The sequence below is a fragment of the Saccopteryx leptura genome, chromosome 3 (genome assembly GCF_036850995.1).
Source record: "Saccopteryx leptura isolate mSacLep1 chromosome 3, mSacLep1_pri_phased_curated, whole genome shotgun sequence".
In the NCBI taxonomy this organism is placed as follows: domain Eukaryota; kingdom Metazoa; phylum Chordata; class Mammalia; order Chiroptera; family Emballonuridae; genus Saccopteryx; species Saccopteryx leptura.
In genome coordinates this window covers 37,715,775-37,740,359 of record NC_089505.1, presented here as the reverse complement: position 1 = coordinate 37,740,359, position 24,585 = coordinate 37,715,775, and the positions used below count along the sequence as shown (strand labels likewise).

The window sequence follows — 24,585 nt, the reverse complement described above, 5'->3', positions numbered from 1 at the left end:
GCATCACTATTAGTGTGGCAGATTATCATCAGTGATAATGTGTATTGGTTTAGTCTTTCCTTTCCTTTAGATCCAAGAACTCTGGAGGCATCTAGTGCTGATGAACTGTTTAGAGGTGAATGCTTTGCAAATGACTAACACTGTTTATTTAACTATTATTTATGTTGTAGATATTTTCTAGGTTACCAAAAAAAGTAAAATTAATGTAACTTCTTTCCAGGTACAATATCACACAACTATTCTTAGAATGTTTGATTTAGCATTGCAAGTTTTAGTTTAGTCCACTCCTGGAGTACATTATGGCTATTGTTTTATTTTAAATTAGGCATATTTTTTTGTCATTTTGTTTTGATTGGATACCATTTTGACAAAAATCATCAATTCAGCCAAAGTCAGAGACATTCAACGGGACCATCAAGAAGAGGCTACAGAAATTTTTTTCAGGGTTGCAGTACTCTCTTTGTTAATCTGAATGAAATAGAAAAACTGTACACTATTTTCTAAATGATAAGATATTCTCATATTTCTTTTTGAAAACTACAAAAAGACATTTGGTATAAATGACCCAGTCATTAGAGGATCCCAGCTGAGGCTGAGTTTTCAGTCCCATCCATAGTGCTGCCCAGTTGCTTGAGCACATTCCAGTTTTGTTGCGAAGTTACTAGACTGCCTTCCTCTATCTCTATGTTATAATGGCATTTAATTCTTTCAAGAGAGATACTGCTGCTTTAAAGTATAACTTCATTCAGGCCATAGTGATATTGTTCTTTGTATTTTTTTCAAGGGAAGGCAACAGACCATAGTTGGCCAATTTGTACCATTGTGCTTTTGGTATTTATGTCTTTGTCAAAAGGAAAAATTAGGATACTGCCAGTTCCAGGTACTTGAAGGGAAATAAACGTTAAAACTTTTCAAGTTAATAAATTTTCATCTCTAGGATAGTTAATGGGATATTGTTGCATAATGTGTGCATTATTATGATTTATAAGAATGACCAAAATAGCCTGACCAGGTGGTGGCTCAGTGGATAGAGCGTCAACCTGGGACACTGAAGACCCAGGTTCAAAACTCCAAGTTTGCAGGCTTGAGTGCAGGTTCATCTGGCTTTAAGCATGGGCTCACCACCTGCTTTACTGTGGGATCATAGACATGACCCCATGGTCACTGGCTTGAACAAGGGGTCAGTGGCTTACCTGGAGTCCCCGGTCAAGGCACATATGAGAAAGCAATCAATAAACAACTAAGGAGCCGCAACACTACGAGTTGATGCTTCTCATCTCTCTCCCTTCCTGTCTGTCTGTTGCTGTCTCTCTCTCTTCGCTAAAAAAAATAAAATAAAGAAGGATGATCAAATATATTTATATTTATCATATACATAGGTGTGTGGAAAAGTAGGTTTACAGTTATGGCTACCCAAAGAGTTGATTCTTGTATTTTTATTTATTATTATTTTATTTATTATTATTAACCTCCTTTTGTTCAACCCTGTATTTGGTCTTTCACAATTCCTGGCTCACAGCTACTGAGCCCTGGGAATTTTCTAAGTGTTGAGAGTGATAAAGATGACTTTTGAAAAAGCACCCAGAGTGGCAGCTTGTTGCTAGGAGACAAACATGTTATTTATTAGAGGTTTGAAACTTCCTCCCCATCCCATTACCCACCTCCAGGGAGCGGAGAAGTGCTGGAGATTGAATCAGTCACCAGTGCATAGTGACCTAGTCAATCATGAATGACTAATTTAAGAAGCATTAATAAAAACCCAAGACAATGGGGTGAGAGAGCTTCCAGGTTGGTGAGCCTGTGGAAGTTCGGGGAGCATGGTGAGCCTGGAGTGGGCATGGAGGCTCTTCCCTTTCCCTGTGTAGTCGTTCCTCACCATATCGTGGGTCACTTTTTGCAGTCTCACTGTATCGCGGATTTTTGCTATATCGCAGGATTTTGAGGTATATAGGTACTTTTATATATTATTTTAATTTTGTGGTAAAATAAGCAAAGTAAGTGTGGGAAAGGTTAATAAGCGTGTGGGGAGGATTTATAAAGCCTTAAAATATATATAAATAATAAAATAAATATAAGGTTGCTGCTTCATGGATTTTCGCCTATCACGGGGGTTCTGGAACCTGCGATAGATGAGTTCCAGAACTCTGCATCTCTTCTATGTGGCTGTTCCCAAGCTGTATCCTAGTAAGTAACATGTTTCTCTGAGTTCTGTGAGCCATTCTAGCAAATTAAACCCAAGGAGGAGGTTGTGGGAACCTCTGATTTATACCTAGCTGTTCAGAAGTATAGGTGACAACCTGGACTTCTAATTGGCATTCTGAGTTGTAGGGGTGCATCTATCGGAACTTCGAGTCCATAGCTGGTTGGTTACAAGCACAGGTTTGGAACTGGTCTCTGGAGTGTGTGTATATGTGGAGGGTTCGGTCTTGTAGGACTGGATCCTTAGCCTGTGGCATCCGATTCTATTTCTGAGTAGTGTCAGGATTGAGTTGAATTCTTAGATACCCTAGTGGTGTCCAAAAATTGTTGGCATGAGGGAGCCCTGGCCTCCACATTGTAATTGGGTCCAGGAACCCTTTTTCTTGTGTAACTGACCCATAGCAGAGACCCCAGGCGCATGCACTTACCAGTTTAAGGCTGAATACTGTAGTCACTAGACCGTAGTAAAAAATTTAGGGTGATTCATTATTCTTTTACTATGTCCATAAACAGAATAGCTTTTTGGTACATGATTAAGGTCCAGTAGGCAACAAGAGGCATAGGGGCTGTTTAAAAAAGCCTACTGTAATGGTAAAAACACCAGAAATAGGTGCTCCAGAGGTTCTTTTTTCAGCCTTGGAATAGCTACTTGACTTTCTTTCCTGATCTCTGAGATTAGGGGCCAGGCTGCACTGTCGTAGCTGTCCTCCATCCTTTGCTGCGCTGTCCAGCTCTCATCTAACAGAACACTTCCATGCTGGTGGTTGTCCCAGGACCTGGCTGGGACTCAGTATTTGGCCAGCAAAGTTAAGGAATTGAGAAGAGTAAAATTAATTGAAGGGCTTTTAGAAACTGTACATAATATTTTGCCTTCAAAGATTTTTAAGCCTGACCAGGCGGTTGCACAGTGGATAGAGCATCTGACTGGGATGTGGAGGACTCAGGTTCGAAACCCCGAGGTCACCAGCTTGAGCGCGGGCTCATCTGGTTTGAGCAAAGCTCACCAGCTTGGACCCAAGGTCACTGGCTTGAGCAAGGGGTTACTCGGTCTGCTGAAGGCCCACAGTCAAGGCACATAGGAGAAAGCAATCAATGAACAACTAAAGTGCCGCAATGAAGAATTGATGCTTCTCATCTCTCTCCCTTCCTGTCTGTCTATCTGTCCCTCTCTCTGTCTCTGTCACCAAAAAAAAAAAAAAAAAAAGAAAATATTTTTTTAGTGTCTGTCTTGGAGTTTGGAGGAGTAGGCAACCGTCTCATCTCAATAGATCTGACTAACCTAATCAAAACTGATTTTAGCTACTCTGGTTTCAGAAAATTTGAGGCTCACCCGTCTACAGACTGAGTAGTACTGGAGGTAGGAGAGAGAACTGGTGTGGCTGGGTGGGGATCGGCCACGTGTCAGAGGTGATTTTATGAAGAAGTTACCTGAGAGCTTATTGAACTAACATTGTACTCTAGACATCCTGATGCTTCAGCAGTTTTATGGCTTACCTGTCCAGGGGTGTGTAGTGATTCTGGAGCACAGGTGTGCCGTGGTAATTAGTCCTTATCTTATTTCTCCTGATGTTGACTTTCCCACCTTTATCTCAATGTATTTTTGGTTGTTGCCTTTTTTTTTTTTTTTTTCTGGATTGAAGTGAGGTTTAAATAACTGAAGTTAAAGTGGAGATATGACTGGAGGTGTGGGAGAGAATGAATAACAATATTGAACGGTTCTGTTAATAGCTCTGAATTGCGTTCTCTAGTATCAGAGGTCATCATTTTAAGATTGTATTTGATATATGCCAAAAGATGGCCTGTCTCATTAAGAGTGTTGAATTGATAGGGTTGTAATAAGAATCCAGGAACCAGAATATTTTGCAAAAGGAGACTATTTTGTACAACCTTTGGGGATTTTTATTTTTGTTTTTAGATAACTGGACAGGAATGGAAGAGAAGGTATTGAGATTATTAATGTTACATTGTGTAGTTTTTATCGTATAAGCACCTTACTAACCACATTCTCACTCAGGGCCTGCTTGGAGTTAGCAGTCCTGGTATTGTTTCATTTCTTTCTGACACGGGTATTATGTTTAGAAGTATGCATGCTTTTCTCTCCTCTATTTCCTGGCAACATCAGTACCCTTTCCTGAAGGCTCTTTCATCCCTACCCAAGTGCTATGTCCTGTACTGCTCAGAGTTTCACTGGGCTCACCCGCTTCACATGGCCAGTACAATACCCACTTTGTCCCCACTTTTGTGAGCTTCTGCGGAGTTTCCAGCCATGTTCGGTACCCTCTGCACTGCACACGTTCATATTGCTGCATATTGTTTCACAGATTAGTGTAGAAGACCTCATGTTGCTGATGAATTCTGTGAAAGTGAGCTGCCTTTTAGTCATGTACCTAACACGAGACCATGCAGATAGTAACTGCTTCAAACGTTGCCTAGGTTTTACCTGATTCCTGCTCCTCACCTCGCTTTTCTTTCCCATTCGCAGGTTCTCTTTGTGCCAGATGCCAACTTTCCTTCTAGTACCTTAAAGTTATCGTCACCCAGCCCCGGTGCTACTGTCTCTCCCTCCTCATCAGATGCAGAATATGATAAACTGCCTGTATGTATGTCATTCATACCCTGGAGTCATATTTATATATGGATTCATAAATATAAAATATATTTTGTTATAGAATTCTACATGTTTTTTTTTCACAAGATTTCAAGCTTAACTTCTCCCCAGATGAGCAGGGTTAAGTGTAATTTGTCCTTGGTTGAGAGAATGCATTTTATCCGAAAGACACCTGTTCACATTTCAGGTCTCAAAGGCAGAAACACATGCCTTGTTTACATAAAAATATGAAGTTAACTCTCACCGAGACTATTGTTTATTTGTCCTACTGTTACTCCTTTTTCTAAAAGAATTGAACCAGAGTCACCCCTGAATTCTTTCATTTAGGTTATTTTCAAAAGACATTTGATGAGCCATTTTTATGGGTTCATACTTTTTAAATGTTTCCATTTTGATTTAGATACTTATTGTTATATATGTGATATTTTTGAATGAAGAAAGTCATTTGCCTTATTTATGTTAAAGTTAAGTAAACAGGTTATTTACCAGGAACTTTTGTGGCCTGATTTATGTAAATAATCTGTTTTGAAAAATTGCTTCTGATTTTGGAAATTTTTGCTTTCTAAAGGATGCTGACTTAGCAAGAAAGGCTATCAAACCCATTGAGAGAGTCTTGTCATCTACTTCTGAAGACGACGAACCCGGCGTGGTAAAATTTTTAAAAATGAATTGTCGCTACTTCACCGATGGAAAGGTAAATGGCAGCATAATTTGTCTTTATTTTCCTCTTGGAGCCGATGGAAAATGAAACTAGGTGTCAAATTACTGAAGGCAGGTGACACTAAATTATCATACCCAAAGGTTTAGCATAAGAGTTCACAAGTGTTCATTAATTTTCCCCAGTTGAATGCTTGGCATTTTGCTTATTGAAGGAAAAGAGATCATTGAGTGGAAATATGCTTCTTTGTGACCCTGGATTTATCATTTCATCTTTCAGATCTTGGCCTATAAATTGTTAGGTAGACAGTGTAGGATATGTTTAACAGCAAATGCTAGAGTCAGACTTGCTGAATTTAAATTCCAACTCGGCCACCCATTAGCTCTGAGACTATGGGCAAGGTATTTAACTTTCCCAAGCTTCCATTTTCTCATCTATATAATAGGAACAGTAATAAAATTTAACTAGTCGGGTATTGTAATTAAAAGGCAAAATTCATATAAGGAGCTTAGCACCTAACCTGGAAGATGATGAGTTCTCAACCCTTTTGCTACTGGAGATGCTGGTATTAAAATGTGTAGTGTGATGTGTTGAGTTTTTTGGTTGTTGATGTTTTTTACAAAAAACAAATCCAACTTTTATTGAACCTCTGAAGAGGGGGTTATGTTGATATAAGTGAATTCCTGTTCTCATAGTAGAGACTTTGAGACAGCTTCCAAGTGATAAGAAAATGCATTATTGGTGTGGACTTAATGACTTTTCTCTTTTTTTAATCGTATGTATAAAATTAAATTTAATGGGGTGACATTGATAATAAGAGTACATAGGTTTCCAGTAAATATTTCTATAGCATTTGAACTGTTGAATGTGTTGTGTGCCCATCAGCCAAAGTTAAATCATTTTCCATCACCATATATTTGATCCTCTTTAGTTCCTTCCCCTCCTCCCGCTGGTAACCATTTCACTTTTATGGATCAAGGACAAGTAATGCCAGAGGTGCAAAATTTTGCAAAGGTTATCACTGAAGCCATTAAGAGTACAAAGTAAAGTATTTACATAAAGGGAGCGATCTGTCTTCTGCTGTCTCTGGCAGACACTGTCCTTGTGGCTATCAAGATCTATAATGTAAACCGACAGAGCTTTAGATTTTTAAGTTCCCACCAGACTGCTAGATTTTGCTTTTAATTTCCAGAATTCAGCTACGTTCAGTTCTGTAAAAATTTTATATTTCTATTTTTGCCATATTTTCCTGGATGTACGCTTTCTAAACATTTTAGAGGGAACTAGTAGGACTGTTCTTTGGCACCACAACTCCGGGACAGCTGCCCCCTTAGCTCAGTGCCGTACATTTGTCGGACACATGGCGAGTACGTGCTGAATGAAGTGCAAAGCTCCCGTTCTCATTCCGGAAAGTGCCTGGGACAGCCTCTCTAGTTTTACAGGCGGGAACTGGGGAATGTGAGACCTGTTTGTGTAACCCAAGTCCCCACTGCTATTAAGTTATTGTAGCAGCTGTGCCAGAACCAGGCTCACTTGATTGCCACGTGTCCAGCCTGTTTTCTCTGCCTCACCACACAGTCCCCAGTGCTGCATTTCTGCAGCCCTTGAAAAGGGGATGTGATTGTCACTTAAGGTACTGTGGTTCCCAAGGTCAATGGAAGGACAGCATGAGTTCATTAGAGCGCCTGTGGTGGTTGCATTTCTGCCTGTAGTGATTCTGTCCTGTCCGTTTCTCCTACAGGGTGTGGTCGGGGGCGTCATGATTGTCACTCCTAACAACATCATGTTTGACCCTCACAAGTCCGACCCTGTGGTCATTGAAAATGGGTGTGAGGAGTATGGCCTCATTTGTCCCATGGAAGAGGTGGTTTCCATTGCCCTTTACAACGACATTTCCCACATGAAGATCAAAGATGCTTTGCCATCGTAAGAGACATTTCTTGTTTATCAGAAAAAAATGGGGGGGGGCGGGTCTTAGGAAAATTAAATCCAATTAAACAGTGAGAGTATTGGCAGGATCAAGAGACTGTGTGGAGGTGAATTTGGAGGAGGAAGATTTGTACACTAAATTTAAGAAAGTAGAAAAAGGAGAGGGAATGGAAATGATAAAGTCAGTGGTAGGGAAGAGTTGAATGTATAGCAATGAAAGAAGACAATTACACAAGCCAGTATGTAGAAATGGTATTTGTTTCGCTTCTTTTCCTGAAAAGCAATGTATTGTCCTAATGAATTTATGAACAAAGAAATGATGTTTCTCTAAAAGAATTGTAGTGTTTTCCTCCCAGTTTAATTGTCAGGCAGAGTTATGTTCTTTATTCAGATTCTGGGACAGGCAGTCTTCCCAACTCGTGTTCTCCCTCAGTCCTGCGTAGGGCTGGACAGCAGGCACTGCCCCTGTAGCCAGACTGGCTCCCTCACATGGTATGAGAACAGGGCATAATACTGGTTTGCTTTGTCTCTGAAATGTCGACGGATATTATTTTAGTCTTGATTATTTTTGCCTTATAAAATGGAGGGTTTTTTGTTTGCTTGTTTTTAAAAAAAGAATGAAGCTTCCCCATGAAGCAAGGGAAAGGGGGTTAAGAAAGCTCAGGTTAATTCACTTGGGATAATCTGATTCTTACTGTCATTTTGTCAATGTGTTTGTTTCTGTATCTATAGTAGCAATAAAAATCTTTAGAAATCCTTAGTGATAGGAAGGTAGGGAGGCAAAGAGGTGGGTTCTTTCTGTGCAAAGGGAAGTTGGTCCTTGGGACTTATGGAAAGAAGGGAAGGTAACTAGGGTATTAATGCAGACACAAAATTCTTAGGGGTTTTTGCTAATAGGTTCCCCTGGACTCTTCCAGTCCTCAGTATCTGATCCACTCAGTCCTTTCCCAACTCCAAGCCACTGAAGCTATCACCAAACATGGGTATGGAGGTAGTTTCTAAATTCTGCTGCCTGTGTCCAAATAAGAGGTCTGGGAGACAGTCCTGCCTCATGCATAGGCCCAGAGCCACATTTCCGGGGTTTCCCTGGCTCTGCCACTTCCGGCATCTTGATTGGCATGAGTTACTCAACCTCAAGCCTCGGTGTTCTCATTGTAAAATGGAATCAATAGTGTTATTCAGCTTATATGGGGCTGTTGTAAGAACTAAGTGCATTGAGCCTGACCAGGCAGTGGTGCAGTGGATAGAACGTCAGACCAGGACATGGAAGACCCAGGTTCAAAACCCCAAGGTCTCCAGCTTGAGCGTGGGCTCATCTGGTTTGAGCAAGGCTCACCAACTTGAGCCCAAGGTCACTGGCTTTGAGCAAGGGGTCACTCGGTCTGCTATAGCCCCCTGGTCAAGTTACAGATGAGAAAGCAATCAATGAACAACTAAGATGCCGCAACAAAGAATTGATGCTTCTCATCTCTCTCCCTTCCTGTCTGTCCCTCTCTTTGTCTCTCTTCGTCACACACACACAAAAAAGTGCATTGATGTACCAAAACTTTTAGAAAATAGCCTGATGCCTATTAAGTATAGGCCATTATTATATGAACCTTTCATTTGTATCTGAAACTCTGTTCATTGTGCCATGGGAGTCCTGTTATCCATGCGAATTGAGGCTTCTAATGCATCTTAGGGCGTGCCGCTTCTGTGTCTAGGATATGAAGATGAATGGTTCATGGCCCTCACCCTTGAGGAACCTTCAGTCTCCAGGGTACAGCAGACGGATGGACAGAAGTAGTCATTCAATGCCACTGTACACGTAGAGGTGCACACAGCATCCCATGAGATCCATGTGAGGGAGTGTCCCACTGCCTTGGAACCTTAGATGGAGGCAGATAAGAGGCAGGGAGGAATTCATTTTGGAAAGAGGGAATGAATATTGTGTTCTCTGTGACAAGAGGAAAGAAGATAAGAATCTGTAAACATATGGTTGAGGGTAGAAATGGATGGTCAGGCAAATAAGGACATTTCTTAACTAGTGATGACTTCTAATGGAGTAATACTATAGGACATCTTCAGCTTAGGATGTTAAGTATCCTTTTTAATAATGAAAAGGGAAGGTACCTCTTTATAGAAAGATTTCTCTCATTGTGAGATTGTGTTTAATGATCTGGGATACAGGGCTAATGCCATAGCTGGGGAGGGAGAGAAGAGTTAAAAATTGGCTGCTGATGTGTTGAAATTATTTCAGAGCCGTGCACTGATTCCTGCTTTGCATGCAGGTATATGGACTTTACAGTCTAATGAACAATATATGTACCAGGGAGCAAATTATATTACATGAGTGGGATCAGTGTGAAATAAGTATTATTGACTTCAGAATTTCATCACTTGTTTAAAAGTTTAAAATGGCTTGAAATTTTATCATTACTAAAAAGTGGCTGGTAAAACAAGAACTTTAAATTACCTAGCTGCAATGTGCAAATAGTTTTTAAGTGTGTGTGTATGTACAGCCTCTCCATACTCCCCTTCAGGCTTTGTATTTTTTTGTGTAGGACCTTTTATAACTCCAGGTGGCACAGACAATAGGACAGGAACAATTAAAAGGATTATTGACTATCATTAGGTGCCGGCCTGCATCTAGAAAACATTAATAAACAGCAGAGTCAGTTAACACAATTATGCACTTTGCCCCAGCAGTGCTTGGCAGCTGCAGTACAGAAAAAGCAAATGACTAAATTAATCTCAGCGTGAATTAGAAGAAGGGAGGGGTAAACGAGAAGGTAATACAGGAGGCTGATTAGAATGCAGTCAGATGACTTCTTTTTGCCGGACAATCTGGGTAAATAAGGCAGCAATGAGAAAGAGGTTTGGATGTTTATGGGAGACAGTTTTGCTTATCAACCATGTATGTGAAGAGATGAGTTTCTTTGTTGCAGGGACTACATATAGCTTTTAATGTGCCAAATTAAATTTTGGGTCCTAAAGTGGAAATTATACTACATTACTAATTTATTTGACTCTAGGATTGAAGTGTCTTTACCATCTGAATGCTAGTGTTGGGCAGCACATTCCTGCATATACAGGTTCCTGAAGAACGGAGACCTTGTCACAGTCATTTTTAGCATGTGACGCTTAGGGGCTCGGTGAAGACTTACTGAATTGAAGTGAATTGTGAATTAAAGAGGCTTTTTGAAGCCTTTGTCAGAGTTTAACAATTATGTAGGCTTTGATTTTCTACTGGAGAAAGCATGGATGTTCCATGCAAGTGACTCATAAAATAACTGGGGATACTTACTGGTCCTTTGTTGTTTTATTGTCATAATTATTTCAAAGCCAGAATAATAAAGGGAATATAATCTAGACTTTTGAGAAAATAAATTATTTTTGAAATCTGAAAATGTTATTTTTAAAAAGGGTTTTTATATATCCGTTTTAACCTGGTGTAAATGCTAAGGTAAGTGAAAACATGGGTTATTAAAGATATTTCCAGTCATAGCTTAAAATATATGTTTTTTGACCATTTGTTTTAAATTTTGGGGAACATGTTTAATCAATATTTTTGTATAACTCAAATCTGGGTAGTAAGGAAGAATCGTTGACTGCCCAGAACAGTAAGTTTCAGCTGATAAACCAGTTGCCCATTGCCATAAAGTAAAATAATATTGTTATAAAATGAGTTAAGAAATTTAAGTATTACAAGTAAGAGCTATTTGATTTACTTTTCTTTAAAAATTTCAGTTGTAAAATGCAACAGATGCTCAATATCCACAATGATAGCAGAACCCACTTGCTCCCTTGGGAATGAAGGACATCTGTTATTGGAAGACATCCTAAAGCATAAAACCTAAAACTAGGTTCAGGGTCAGTCACTTAATAGAACAGTTAAATGTGTAGCTATTTACCGTGGCTGGATAGCTTGGTTGGTTAGAGTATTATCCCAAAGTACAGAGGTGGCCAGTTCGATCCTTGGTCAGGGCACGTGCAGGACCAGACTGATGTTACTGTGTCTCTTTCTCTCCCTTCCTCTCTCGCTGAAATCAGTAAATAATTTCTTTTTAAATGTGTAGCTCCTCAGTCAATGAGCCATTTTGAATTAATGTAGTTGGTTTATGTACTATTTTATAACAAGGAAAAGCTTTGACTACTTAAGGCATTTTAGTTAGAGTACTAAAACATTTCCTCTCCTTTATCCTTCCCTTCATGAAAGTCAGAAACATTATTTCATCAAAAGTCTTGTGGGCAACATCTCCGTGTTCATAAGTGATTTCAAAAGTCGTTCACGTCTTCTAGTAGATATGCAATTTTCATGGTTCTTTGTTTTGTCGCTTCTTATAGTTGATTTATGTTTCATTTTGAAGTTAATTTTTTAAATTTCATTTTCTTACTCTGATATCATGTAAACATTTGTTTAAGTTGTTGTATATTTATGTTTTGGTTTTTGGCTGGGTTTTGTTTTGGTTTTTGCTTTTCCTCCATTTTGTTTTTGGTTTTGTTTTTAACATTCCATGTGCACCCACCATTCTTCCCTCAACAGTGACCTACCTCAGGATCTTTGTCCTCTGTACAGGCCTGGAGAGTGGGAGGACCTGGCTTCAGAAAAGGATATCAACCCATTTAGTAAGTTCAAATCTCTGAACAAGGAAAAACGGCAACAAAATGGAGAGAGAACTATCACTTCAGATTCCAAATCAACAAGACCTTTGGAGACATCAACAGAACACACACTTACAAAGTCCTCAGACAGCTCTCTTTCAGAAAAGTTAAGGAACCTGGAAACCTCAGGAGAGGCAACCAAGGACTCTACCACAGTAACCACGGTCGGCACGGAACCTCCTGACACTCATCCTGCATTTAGATATATAGCCAAAGAGAATTCCCTTTTTGGGGAAGAAGATGACTTTGTTGACTTGGAAGAAGTTTCTTCTCAAAATGATGGTGGATCAGGCAAAAGAGACACCTCGAAGGAGTGCCTTTCCATTGACCCAGAGGAGCAAAGAAGGGCTCAGTCACAGACACTTAGTTCTGCTACGGAAATGCGAGCGCAGCCAGCCCTGAGCTTTTCAAGAAAGGAGAGTGATGCTGAGCTGAAGGGGACCCTAGACTTAGAAACCTGTGAGAAGCAAGATAAAATGCCAGAGGTGGACAAGCAGTCTGGTTCTCCAGAAAGCCAAGGAGAAAACACACTGAACATACATGAAGATCTAGATAAAGTTAAACTCATCGAATACTACCTTAGTAAGAACAAAGATGCGCCACCGGTATGTGACAACTTGCAGAAGGCAGAATTAAGTGACAGCAAGAGGATTGAGCCCGTGGGAATAGACATCACCCTTAGTAGTTCTCTATCCCCGGCTGGTGAGTCCCCAACTGAGGGCAGGAAAGAGCCAGATAAAAACTGGACGAAAGAAAGAGTGCCCCATCCACGGCAGCTGGGCTCTTCTGCAGAAGAAGCTGTGAATAAAGAGTCTCTGGGTGACGCTTTGGAATCTACTCTGGACAATAGCTGCCAGGGTGCACAGATGGATAATAAATCTGAAATCCAGTTGTGGCTGTTAAAGAGAATTCAGGTACCCATTGAAGGTAAGCCACTCTTTTTAATGTCTATCTGTTGTATTAGCTGCCTTTCTTAAACACACATGTGCGTAAGCACAAGTAGTACAATCATTTGAGAACAATGTTTTCTCAATAGAATGTACCTTTAATAATTGGAAAAAATAACAGTATATATAGTATATAATTTGGAACTTTAAATATGACATAGATTTCTATTTCTAAAGTAGTTTGCTTTTTTAAAAAAATCTTTCAAGTAACTTTCCTTTTTTACCTTGAAGGAATTTTTAAACCCAAAGGAGTTTAAATTATTTTTGAAGATTTCTGGTTCTAAACTGTGTTGCTTGATAGTGTGATTGGCTCCTCAGTGTCATTCATTAATTTGTACTCTTGTGGCTTGTCTACAATTCTCCCATTTGGTATTGTGCTAGTTTTTATGCTTATTCACAGGACATAGCATCTCATAGCATCTCAGGTGATGTAGACCAGCCTAAAACGTCCAAAGCTTTCTCCTTTAGTGCTTAAGAAGGTCTGAAAATTTAATTAGTTTTGATGTCATGATGATGTTTGATGTTTCTGCCATAGTTTTTATTACTCATCACTAAGAGGGGATTATAACACTATTCTTTGTAAGTTGAAAAGTTTTACTGTTACAAATATTGTCAGTATTGAGGAAGATACTTTGCATGTGTGATTCAGATATACTTCCTTCCAAAGAAGAGAAAAGCAAGACTCCACCCATGTTTCTGTGTATTAAAGTGGGAAAACCAATGAGAAAATCTTTTGCCACTCACACTGCAGCCATGGTTCAGCAATACGGCAAGCGAAGAAAACAGCCAGAGTACTGGTTTGCTGTTCCTCGGGAGAGGTGAGTGTGGGCCAGCGTGGAAAATCTGTTAGTCATTTAACTGCATCTTCATTTCTTTATTTTTACTTAATCTTAAAATACTGAATTTTATTCTTCCAGGAGAAATTTCTCATGTATGTTTTAGAATTTCTAGAAGAATGGTTTTTGAGGCGTTTTCTGCTAAAGGGTGGTTTCAGTGTAGCAAATTTGCAGTCCTCACAGGGACTGCATGCTGAGCCACTTCCATGATTTTCTACACAATTGAATTTTAAATGAAGGAGGATTTTAGATATTCTCAAGTGTCGGTAATTGGAAGTGCTCTTCCATCAAGAAGAAAGGAATTCCATGGAGCAGATCCAAACCCCTCTTAAGTGCAACAGAGGAATGATCGTAATTTTTAAAGTGCTGTTATTCGGGGGAAATAAAGATTGCTTTGGCCTTACAGAGGGAGTATCTGCGACGCAGCAGCTTGAGAAATGTGACATGAGATCACGTGAATGGGCTTGAGGGAACATAAACCTCCCGAGAGAGATTTGTGTTTTAAATTGCCAAAGAAATCGTATTGGTGATGTGACAGTCCAGGTGTGGGGCAGCTGTGTTAGGCTTGCTCACTGGTGTACCGGCTGCCAGCACGTTGCTGATGAGTGCATGAGCACGTGCAGAGGCACGTGGGTATGACCTATACAAGGCTGTGGGTGCTTGCGCTCGAGAGAAATGGGGGATTGTGGGTGCGAGGCTTTCCTGCCCGCCCCTGCGAGGGGCCATTATACTGTTTGTTTGCCTGAGAGGCAGTTTCCCCTGCCTATGTGCCTTCTCTGCCATTGTGAGACTTTATTAAAAGAAATGGCTCAACACTTTCCGGCTCTGCAGTTTCTCTACCACCTGCCTGAATCCAGTGTGGACCTGCCTGGCCTCGGCCACCGGTATCCCACCAAGATCGCGGGCAGTGGTGTAGACATTTTTCAGCAGGGCATCAGTAAAGACATTTTTATAATAGAAAATAGGAAACATTATTTTTGGAAAAAAATTATTACTCTTTAACCATGTCTTTAAAAAGGCCTTTTTTCAAAATTTCAGAAAAGTTTTCAAAGTTGTTAAACCCATGTTTCTTTTTCCTAACCATCAAACATCATCACCTGGGCAGACATTTGGTACATACCTGCCAAGGACAAATATACTCAGCAAGCTTTCTTGAGCATGAACTATTAATGAAACAAAATTAAATTTCAAGCAAGGTTACACTTTCTGGCTGATTAGTACCTAGAATGAGAATTCTCACCAGGAGTTGCCTTATTTTAATAAATTATAGTTGAGTCTGAAAAATAAAAAGGGTTAAAATTTTTGGAAAAAAATAGACTTTTAACTAATGAATTCACTAATGTCATTTCCGTTTTAGACACAAACCCATGTAAACATGAATATTAAAAAGAATGTGTTTTGGCCTGACCAGGCAGTGGCACAGTGGATAGAGCATCGGACTGGGATGCGGAGGACCCAAGTTTGAGACCGCAAGGTCGCTAGCTTGAGCGCGGGCTCATCTGGTTTGAGCAAAAGCTCACCAGCTTGGACCCAAGGTCACTGGCTTGAGCAAGGGTTTACTCAGTCTGCTGAAGGCCCGTGGTCAAGGCACATATAAGAAAGCAATCAATGAACAATTAAGGTGTCAAAATGAAAAACTGATGATTGATGCTTCTCATCTCTCTTTGTTCCTGTCTGTCTGTCCCTATCTATCCCTCTCTCTGACTCTATCTCTGTCCCTGAATTAAAAAAATAATAATAATAATAACGTGTTTTGTATTTATGTAATACATTCCTCTACCCATGCCTGCAACCCCCCTCAGTAGCTCAGTGAAACTTTGCAGTGGTAGTCAACCTGGTCCCTACCGCCCACTAGTGGGTGTTCCAGCTTTCGTGGTGGGCGGTAGTGGAGCAACCAATCTATAAATAAAAAGATAGATTTAACTATAGTAAGTTGTTTTATAAAGATTTATTCTGCCAAACTTAGCAAAAATTTGACATAAAGTACTTGGTAAGTAATTATTATTATATGTTTTAACTTGCTGTAACTCTGCTTTATAAATTTTATAAAGTTACTTCCCTACTTTATAAATCACTATTACTGTGGAACCGGTGGGCTGTTAGAAAATTTTACTACTAACAGAGATACAAAAGTGGACGGTAGTTATAAAAAGGTTGACTACCCCTGCCTTAGGGATACTGCAGAGATAAAAAGGAAATGTGTCCTTTGTTATCATTTTTAAAATGTTTCTGCAAAAGCAGTGTACATTTGTGAAGCCCTGTGCAGAGAGAACAGCTGTGGTAAGGCTTGCTGGCTTGTATTCCAGGTGCAAGCACTTGTCATGATTAGTGCCTGAGCCGTGTCAGAAAGCCGTGTGTGTGTATAACCTACATAAGGCTCTGTGCGATCACTTGCCCGCCACCGTGAGGGGTGGTTTTCCTGTTGCCCGCCTGTCGTGGTGAGAAGAGGTTTTCCCATGCCTGTTCACTTGCCCAGTGTTGCGAGAATCCAATAAAGGGGGAATGCCCTAACGCCTTACAGCTCTGTGGTTTTTCTGTGGTCTGCCTGAATCCAGTGTGAACCTGCCTGGCCTCAACCACCAGCATTACACCCTGTTAAAATCTGAGTTTGAAAATCAAGTGTCACAGCTAGATAATACTTTAGAAATTGAAACCAGTTCCTGATTTTATAGTTCAGGAAAACAAAGCACTGAAACCTTCTGCCATGTGAACTTCCGGAATCTATCAGAAAAACTACCCATCATATACATCGCTTTTTCTCTGGGAAAATGTATTACTTATAATAAGGAAGGGGACTCTTCTAGAATAATTGCAGCAATCCTATACTTGTATTTAATTTAACTGTCATTCTTTAACCCAGAAGAAGTCTGTTATGCTGAGGTAGTACTTCTCTTTGACCTTTTATACAAGTGGATTTTTTGTGAGCTTTTTAAAGTAGGTCACTTGTTGAATTCTATTATATTGTATTTTATAGTGTCCTTGACTTATTTGCCTTTGGCTAGCAAAAAACCTGGCAATACTTAATCTTCCTTCTTGAACTATTATTAACCAAAGATTGGCTGGGAGGTATTTTATCTCACTGTGTTAACTATGCATTCTTTGTGTGGTTGTTTAGAAACTTCTGTTTTAATTGCTTCTTTATGTATTCCCCTTTCTACCTACCCTAAAGGAAGCCACATTATAATTTCAGATTGGGAAAGATGGGGAAATCCTACAGTTAATTCCCACCCAGAACTCCAAGTGTGCACAGTAAGAGATCAAAGTTTATTTTTAATTTATGAAATTCTTTAGGACTTAATTCCCAACAAAAGTCCTTAAGGAGCCAAGAAGTGGCAGGATGGTTTTCTTACTCTGATGATGAGTTCTGGATTCTCTTGCTGCAGGAAATTGAGCGTTTCTCCTTTCCTTTCTACATAATGGATGCTTACGTGCATTGGAGTAATCCACAGCCGAGTGAAGAAGTCATCCTGGCAGTGGCTCACTTTCTATGTTCCAGTGTTCTCTCATTAAACCTTCTTGACATGACAGCTTATTGTCACTAGCAGGTCGCATGCACCAAAGCTCGTTGTCACAGGAGAATAATATTTTGATGTTGGCACAATATTACAAATCTTTTTCACTCTTCCTTTAAAAATTCTTCTTAAAAATGCTTTTTTTTTCCTTTTTGTATTACTAAAAAATTAATTCTACCAAAATACCTTTTCTGCATTTACAGTGTGCTTTTATGGCTTCCTTAACTCCATTATTGAATGATTAGTCTGCCAAGTAAGAAAGTGGGGAGGGGAGGGAGCCGGGGAAGCAAGGATGCAAATGTGCAGATAGCCTCCTATCTGCTTTGCTTCAGTGTATTTTTTTTTCCTGAAACCATTGTTATTAAATTTTAGATATTAGAAATGAAGGATATGAAGTAGTTAAAAACTGCCTAAATATGTAGCATTTTTATTTAACTTGGATGAAGTTGTCAGGAGATCTAAGGCCACTGTGGAACCAAAAAGCTGCACACCCAGACACTGCTACTTGAGACATGAGCACTTTCGCTGAAGATTCAGTGCCTGTCAACTTCAAACACTCCATGTCTCCAGTGCCACTTGCCGAATCGGGTCCTTCTCTTGAATCAGCTGAAGATGACAGGGGTGTGCTTGGGAGATTTGCAAAGTATACAGAACTTGACATAAACCTGGGACATTCGGGTTTTTCCAACTCTCACTCTTGATGCTAATTTACACATGAGGACAGTAGATAATCCCACCTTATTTTGTTTGTCTAGACAAAATTTCACAACCTTGGCAATGTTGACATTATGAGCTGCCTAATTATTTTTGTCCTGTAAGTAGTAGGTTGTTTAAAAGCGTCCACGGTGCCAGTAGCACCGCCTCTTTAGTTGTGACAAACAAAAGTGTCTCCAAACATTTCCAGATGTCCTCTGAGGGACAAAAACACTTCAGACTGGGAACCGCTGGGCAACACTTGGACCACTAGAGCAGGGTCTATGAACCATTCTGAAAGTGATTGGGAGCCGTAAGAGCCAAATCATTTTGGAATTTGACTACTTAAAACTTTATTGTATTGGATTGTCTTCACAGTATTTATTCAACCTGCATATACTTTATTTCCTTTACTAAAACCTAATATGTTTTGAAAATCATTTTATTAAAATGCATTTTTAGCTTTCTTATTAACTTATACTTTAATGTCTATAAAACCAACACTACTGCTGCTAGAAGAGTTATTTTATCTGGAAGGTAATCCTACGGTGATAGAGTACTACACCTTCTAGGTTGTTGAAGCATTTATATATTTCTGCACCTTCACTTGGCACAAGCTTGTGCTAGAAGTTATTGGAAGTAGAAGAGACAACGCCCCGCCCCGCCCCGCCCCACCCTGGCGGAGGTGCGGAGTTGTGGGCTGCGCTGCCCTGGCCAGTGAACAGTGAGCCCCGGAATCAGGCAGGAGTGAATGAGAATCCTAGGAATTGTTGGCCCTTTAAGCATTTGAAGCATATTATAATTTCTTGATTTGAAAAATGAGTCATGGTGAGTGTTAAGTAATTAGATCGTATTTGAACAGTTATTGAGCACATGCGTCCTGGCAGGCACGGGGCTTGTAGAAAAATAAGACTATGACCCTATCCTGAGGAGCTTATGAAAAACTGTTGAAAACAGTTCCTGGCACTTTCTAGAAACTTAATATAAGTTATATACCAAAGATGTTGATACTATTCTATATAAAAAATGATTATTGCCCTTTTTTTCTTTCTTAATATTAAGAGATTATTACCTTTTTTGGAACCAATAATTCCTTTTCAAATTAAAATTTTTTTCTTTTCCCAATTACTTATGACCTGTTAATTTCTGGAAAGTTATATAATAATTGATTTTGTATTACTCGGCTCTTTAAATAAATATGATGGAAATGGAATGAAATAGCAGGAATTGTGTGGAATTTGCCAAGTCATGCATAAATATTTAATCCAAAGTAAATAAATTGGTTAGTGTGATTTATGTAATAAGTAAACTAGTAAGAGAGGGGGAAGAGGGAATAGGAGAGGGTATTTAAAAACATTTTTTTAACAAATAATTACAGTCAGATAAGTTTAGCAGTATTTGACACACAGAGAAATAGGGGGAGAGGGCAGAATCTGCTTTTTGTGCAATATGCTTTTTTCCTCACATAAATTACGCACATTATTCATATTAAATACTATGTTATTGTATGTGTATGAGAAAGACAGCATCCCCCTTATGATTCCTGACTGATTTAATCATGTTCCTGTTTGGATATTACTTTTTTCTTTTTTTTTTTTATAGAGACAGAGAGAGAGTCAGAGAGAGGGATAGATAGGGACAGACAGACAGGAACAGAGAGATGAGAAGCATCAATCATTAGTTTTTCGTTGTGCGTTGTGACACCTTAGTTGTTCATTGATTGCTTTCTCATATGTGCCTTGACCGCGGGCCTTCAGCAGACCAAGTAACCCCTTGCTCGAGCCAGCAACCTTGGGTCCAAGCTGGTGAGCTTTAGCTCAAACCAGATGAGTCCTGGCCCTGGCCGGTTTGCTCAGCGGTAGAGCGTCGGCCTGGCGTGCAGGAGTCCCGGGTTCGATTCTCGGCCAAGGCACACAGGAGAAGCGCCCATCTGCTTCTCCACCCCTCCCCCTCTCCTTCCTCTCTGTCTCTCTCTTCCCCTCCCACAGCCGAGGCTCCATTGGAGCAAAGATGGCCCAGGCGCTGAGGATGGCTCTGTGGCCTCTGCCTCAGGCGCTGGAATGGCTCTGGATGCAACAGAGCGATGCCCCAGAGGGGCAGAGTATCGCCCCCTGGTGGGCATGCCGGGTGGATCCCGGTTGGGCGCATGCGGGAGTCTGTCTGACTGCCTCCCCATTTCCAGCTTTGGAAAAATGAAAAGAAAAAAAAAACAAAAACAAAAAACCAGATGAGTCTGCGCTCAAGCTGGTGACCTCGGGGTCTCGAACGTGGGTCCTTCCGCATCCCAGTCCGATGCTCTATCCACTGCGCCACCGCCTGGTCAGGCCTGCTTTGGATATTAGATTGTTCCAAAAATTTGCCATTATAAGTAGTGCTACATTAAACACTTTTGTAAAATCCTTCAGGTGGTCTAACCAAGTCAGAGAGCATTTTTAAGGCTGTTATTACACATGTTGCCCATAGAAGTATGTGACGATGTATACACCACCAACATAGGAGTGCCCTTTTTATCACATGCTCGGAAATCTAAGTACATAATTCTTTGTCTTTATCAATTTGGTAGATGAAAAAGGAAGCAAATGTAGCTTTAAAAATGTTTTATTTTAAAGTTGAGTGAGAGCTTTTTCTCTAACATTTGCTTGACATAGTCAATAATGACCTGAAGATTTTTATTCTAAGATTTCTTTAGTAATAAATTTACTTATATCATGATATAGAAATACATATTTAATTCTTAAAAATTCTAAAATACCGTTTTTGTCTAAGCAGCTTCTAATTAAGATAAGCAGGCCCTTTGATTTATAGAGGATAGTTCTGTTTTGTGCCTGCCCACATTTAGAGAACACTCATTGTATATGTTTAATTTTTTTTTGTTTGTTTTAGAAAGCGTATTTCCTTAGAAAGCATGGTATTTTCTTACAAGTCAAGAATAACTGAAGTTCCCAAGTACTTTAAAATAGTTGGGACGTTTTTAAACTTTGAGAATTAAAATGAGTAATGTACTTATGAGCCCACCAGTGTCTGTCCTTTTGAAAGGTGCTGCCTGTGTGGTTGAGGCTGTATTTCTCAGATCCGGTTTTGAGCATTGGCAGTACCTCCTGCTGTGTGTACACTCTCGCGCCAGTGTTCCCTGGCTGCCTCGCCCAAAGAGTAGAACCAAATGGCCAAGGCCCTGTTTTCAGGAAGGGCCTTTTCTTTAGGTCAGCATTTCCGCCAAAGCTATTCAATGGAAACCTCATCCAACGGATAAATAATAGGTGTTCATAGTAAGTATGTTTTATAGTTAGTTTTTAGTTCTATCTAGAATAGAGCTTTGTGCTCATAGTTGCTATTCTCCTAATAGACTTTTACAGGGGTTTTATTTTCTATTTTTTACTGTTTTTCCTGTGACTAGTATAATAAAATATAATTGCTTTTCAAAAATTTTATCTCTAATCACATTTTAATTTTGAAATTTCTTGGATACCCATATATGTAGATATGTATATATAATCTTTAAATATTATTTTATATATGTATTTATTTAAAAACTATTTTAGCCCAATCTCTGTTGATTTTTAAATTCTTTTTTTCTTTTTCTTTTTTTTTTTACAGGGACAGAGAGTCAGAGAGAGGGATAGATAGGGACAGACAGACAGGAACAGAGAGATGAGAAGCATCAATCATTAGTTTCTCATTGCGACACCTTAGTTGTTCATTGATTGCTTTCTCATATGTGCCTTGACCCGGGGCCTTCAGCAGACCGAGTAACCCCTTGCTCGAGCCAGCGACCTTGGGTCCAAGCTGGTGAGCTTTTTGCTCAAGCCAGATGAGCCCGTGCTCAAGCTGGCGACCTCGGGGTCTCGAACCTGGGTCCTCCGCAGCCCAGTCCGACGCTCTATCCGCTGTGCCACCACCTGATCAGGCGATTTTTTAATTCTTTACCCTAGAAAGTACACGTTGTGACTTATTTCTCCTTTTCACATTTCTTGTAGTAGCAGCCATGCCTACAAAGACCACGTATATAATGTTTTTTACATCAAAGCTATATTGTATTGTTAGGAGTAAGACAGATCCCAGTCAGGATCTACCTTTTAACTCTCTGTTTTCCTTTTGTCTTTAAAAAGTATTCACTATTAGTTTTGGAATATTTAGAGTAAAACCTAGAAGTTGTGAATATTGAGCTTTTCATTTTTAAAGCCATTTTTTGATTAGTGAGAGAATGAAAATTTGCAGCATCTCCTTGGACTTTTCTGAAGTATTGTATCTGCCATCTTACTAGATGTGTTTCAGCGATTACGGGCAGAAGAAATGCCTGACATTTTATGAGTGATACTTTATAGGTGCCCATTACTTGAATGGAGAATGGTCTAATAAGAACATTGTATGGAAATAAAAAGCTTGAGTAAAATGTCCTTTTCTGATATTAGATATTTTAACTTAGTTGCAGCCCGATTCTAGCATTGGCTCATTATTAGAATGAGCCCTTATGTACTAAAGAGGTTACTTGGCCAAAAACTAACAAATGCATAAAATTTTGTTCTCTGAAGCTAGTATCACAAGATTCAGTTGCCTTATTTTATATGACTCTTACTATGAACACATCGTTATTTTCTTAAACCACAATTTCCTATTCTCTGGTTCCTCCATTAAAATCTGCTTTGTACTTTATGGCCACAAAAATCTTGTAGAAAGGTATTTTGATCTTGTCACATTGCCACAAAAAATATGTTCAGCCTTCAGGGCTAAAGTTTAAACCCCTGTTTGTGTTTAAAGCCCTTTGCACACTGACCTACTTTTCTAGATTTTTCTTGATCTGCTTGAATCTGCAGTTTTATTGAGATTGATCACTTTATAGATTTTACCCAATAAGTCTAGGACCTTTGTAGCTTGGCATATATTTAAATACAATTTCATAACTTGAGTGGTTCTCTCTGCTCTACACATGTAAATCCTTGTTTCCAAAACAATAAACCTACAGTGGCCTCTCCCTAGACTGGCAGTAACAGTCCTCTCTCAACCTATGCTTGTCTAGTGAACAACCCACAGGCCCAGAGGCATTGGGAGGGGGCATCAGTCTGCCCATTTCTCCCGTTATAGTAGCAGTCAGTCTCCATTTCTACATTCTTAAATGTTGTGGACCAAAGCCTGTGAAGAAATGTATTCTGTTTCATAAATAGGAAAATGTATGGAGCTAACAAAGACTTCACGACTTAGATCCGTGGTTGCCAAACTTGGCTTTGTAGTAAAGTCATATAGAAGCCTTTAAACATACAGAATACTCAGGTCCACCCCTAAGCATCCTGCTGCTTTGGATTTGGGTTAGAACACTAGACTCTCTTAGTCACTCCCCGTAAGGTGATGCAGAAAGGTACTTTATTTTGTTCTTATTTTACTTTACACCCTGTAGCATTTGATGTCATTGACCATCCCCCATTTGATACCCTCTTTCCTCTGTCATCCCATCTCAGTCTTTTCTTTTGTTTCTTTATTAAATGCTACCCTTTAAATGACCCTCTCTTTCTCACTATGTATACAATGGCCTGCACCTAATTAATTCTCTCTTAGATACCCGTAATTGAAAGCTTAGAACTTTCTACTGTGCTCCAAACTCATATCTACCTAGTAGTCTTCAATTTTTGGATTATCCATGGATCAAACAAACACAAGACAGATTATGCTCTAAATTGAGTTTCTTATTTTCATCTTTGTCCCCGCCACTGTCCCCAGGACTTCTGCCTTCTGTTTTCTCCATCACAGTAACTGTTACCACTGCCATTCAGTCCACAAAACCAGAATGTAGGCATAAGCTTGCTTCTCAGTCATCTCCCCACATCGGTCAGTCACCATATCTAGCTTACTTTATCCATTTAACATCTCTAGGATCTTTTCTCCCATTCTGATCCTTCTGTGGATAAATAGCTATGTGTCTACATTAGGAAATGTGAATCTTCCTGATCAGGCAGGGGTGCAGTGGATAGAGCATTGACCTGGGACACTGAGGACCCAGGTTTGATACCCTGAGGTTGCCGGCTTGAGCACTGGATCATAGGCATGACCCCGTGGTTGCTAGTTTGAGCCTAAAAGTCATTGCCTTGAAGCCCAAAGTTGCTGGCTTGAGCCCAAGGTCACTTCCTTGAGCAAGGGGTCACTGGCTCAGCTGGAGCCACCGCCCCCCTGCCCCCTATCAAGGCACATGAAAAAGTAATCGGTGAAAAACTAAGGTACTGCAACTAGAGTTGTTGCTTGTTCTCATCTCTCTCCTTTCCTGTCTGTGTCTGTCCCTTTCTCTAAAAAGAGAGAAAGAGAAATGTGTCTTAGACTTTTTGCTGGTTGTTTAGGATGCCTGGCTTCCCCCTTTACCCACCTCAGCCAAGAGCATGTGTTCAAATGTCTCTGCTAAGGAACTTCCCTGTGTGGGTTAGATGTCCCTCCACTGGACCCCCACCTCTGTCCTAGCTCTTACTACATTCTTTTACAAGTGTGGACTTCTTCAGAATTTTTCCTGCTGGACTTTAACCTTCTGAAGGCAGGGACCAAATCTTAGGACATTTATGTACTAGAAACAACATAGGATCTA

General features: G+C 39.8%; 1 protein-coding gene across 3 annotated transcripts in view; it reads left to right on the top strand.

The window, feature by feature from the left end:
* The window catches only part of NCOA7 (nuclear receptor coactivator 7), a 143,393-nt gene that overhangs the window by 84,389 nt on the left and 34,419 nt on the right, over window positions 1-24,585 (top strand). For 2 of the 3 annotated variants that reach the window (XM_066373303.1, XM_066373305.1), the window contains 5 exons: window positions 4,682-4,795; window positions 5,376-5,501; window positions 7,207-7,391; window positions 11,953-12,965; window positions 13,635-13,803. In XM_066373303.1, the coding sequence (XP_066229400.1) occupies window positions 4,682-4,795; window positions 5,376-5,501; window positions 7,207-7,391; window positions 11,953-12,965; window positions 13,635-13,803 (1,607 nt within the window). Of the gene's footprint in view, window positions 1-4,681; window positions 4,796-5,375; window positions 5,502-7,206; window positions 7,392-11,919; window positions 12,966-13,634; window positions 13,804-24,585 lie in introns of all 3 variants that reach the window. The other variant, XM_066373304.1, reaches the window with a different exon arrangement.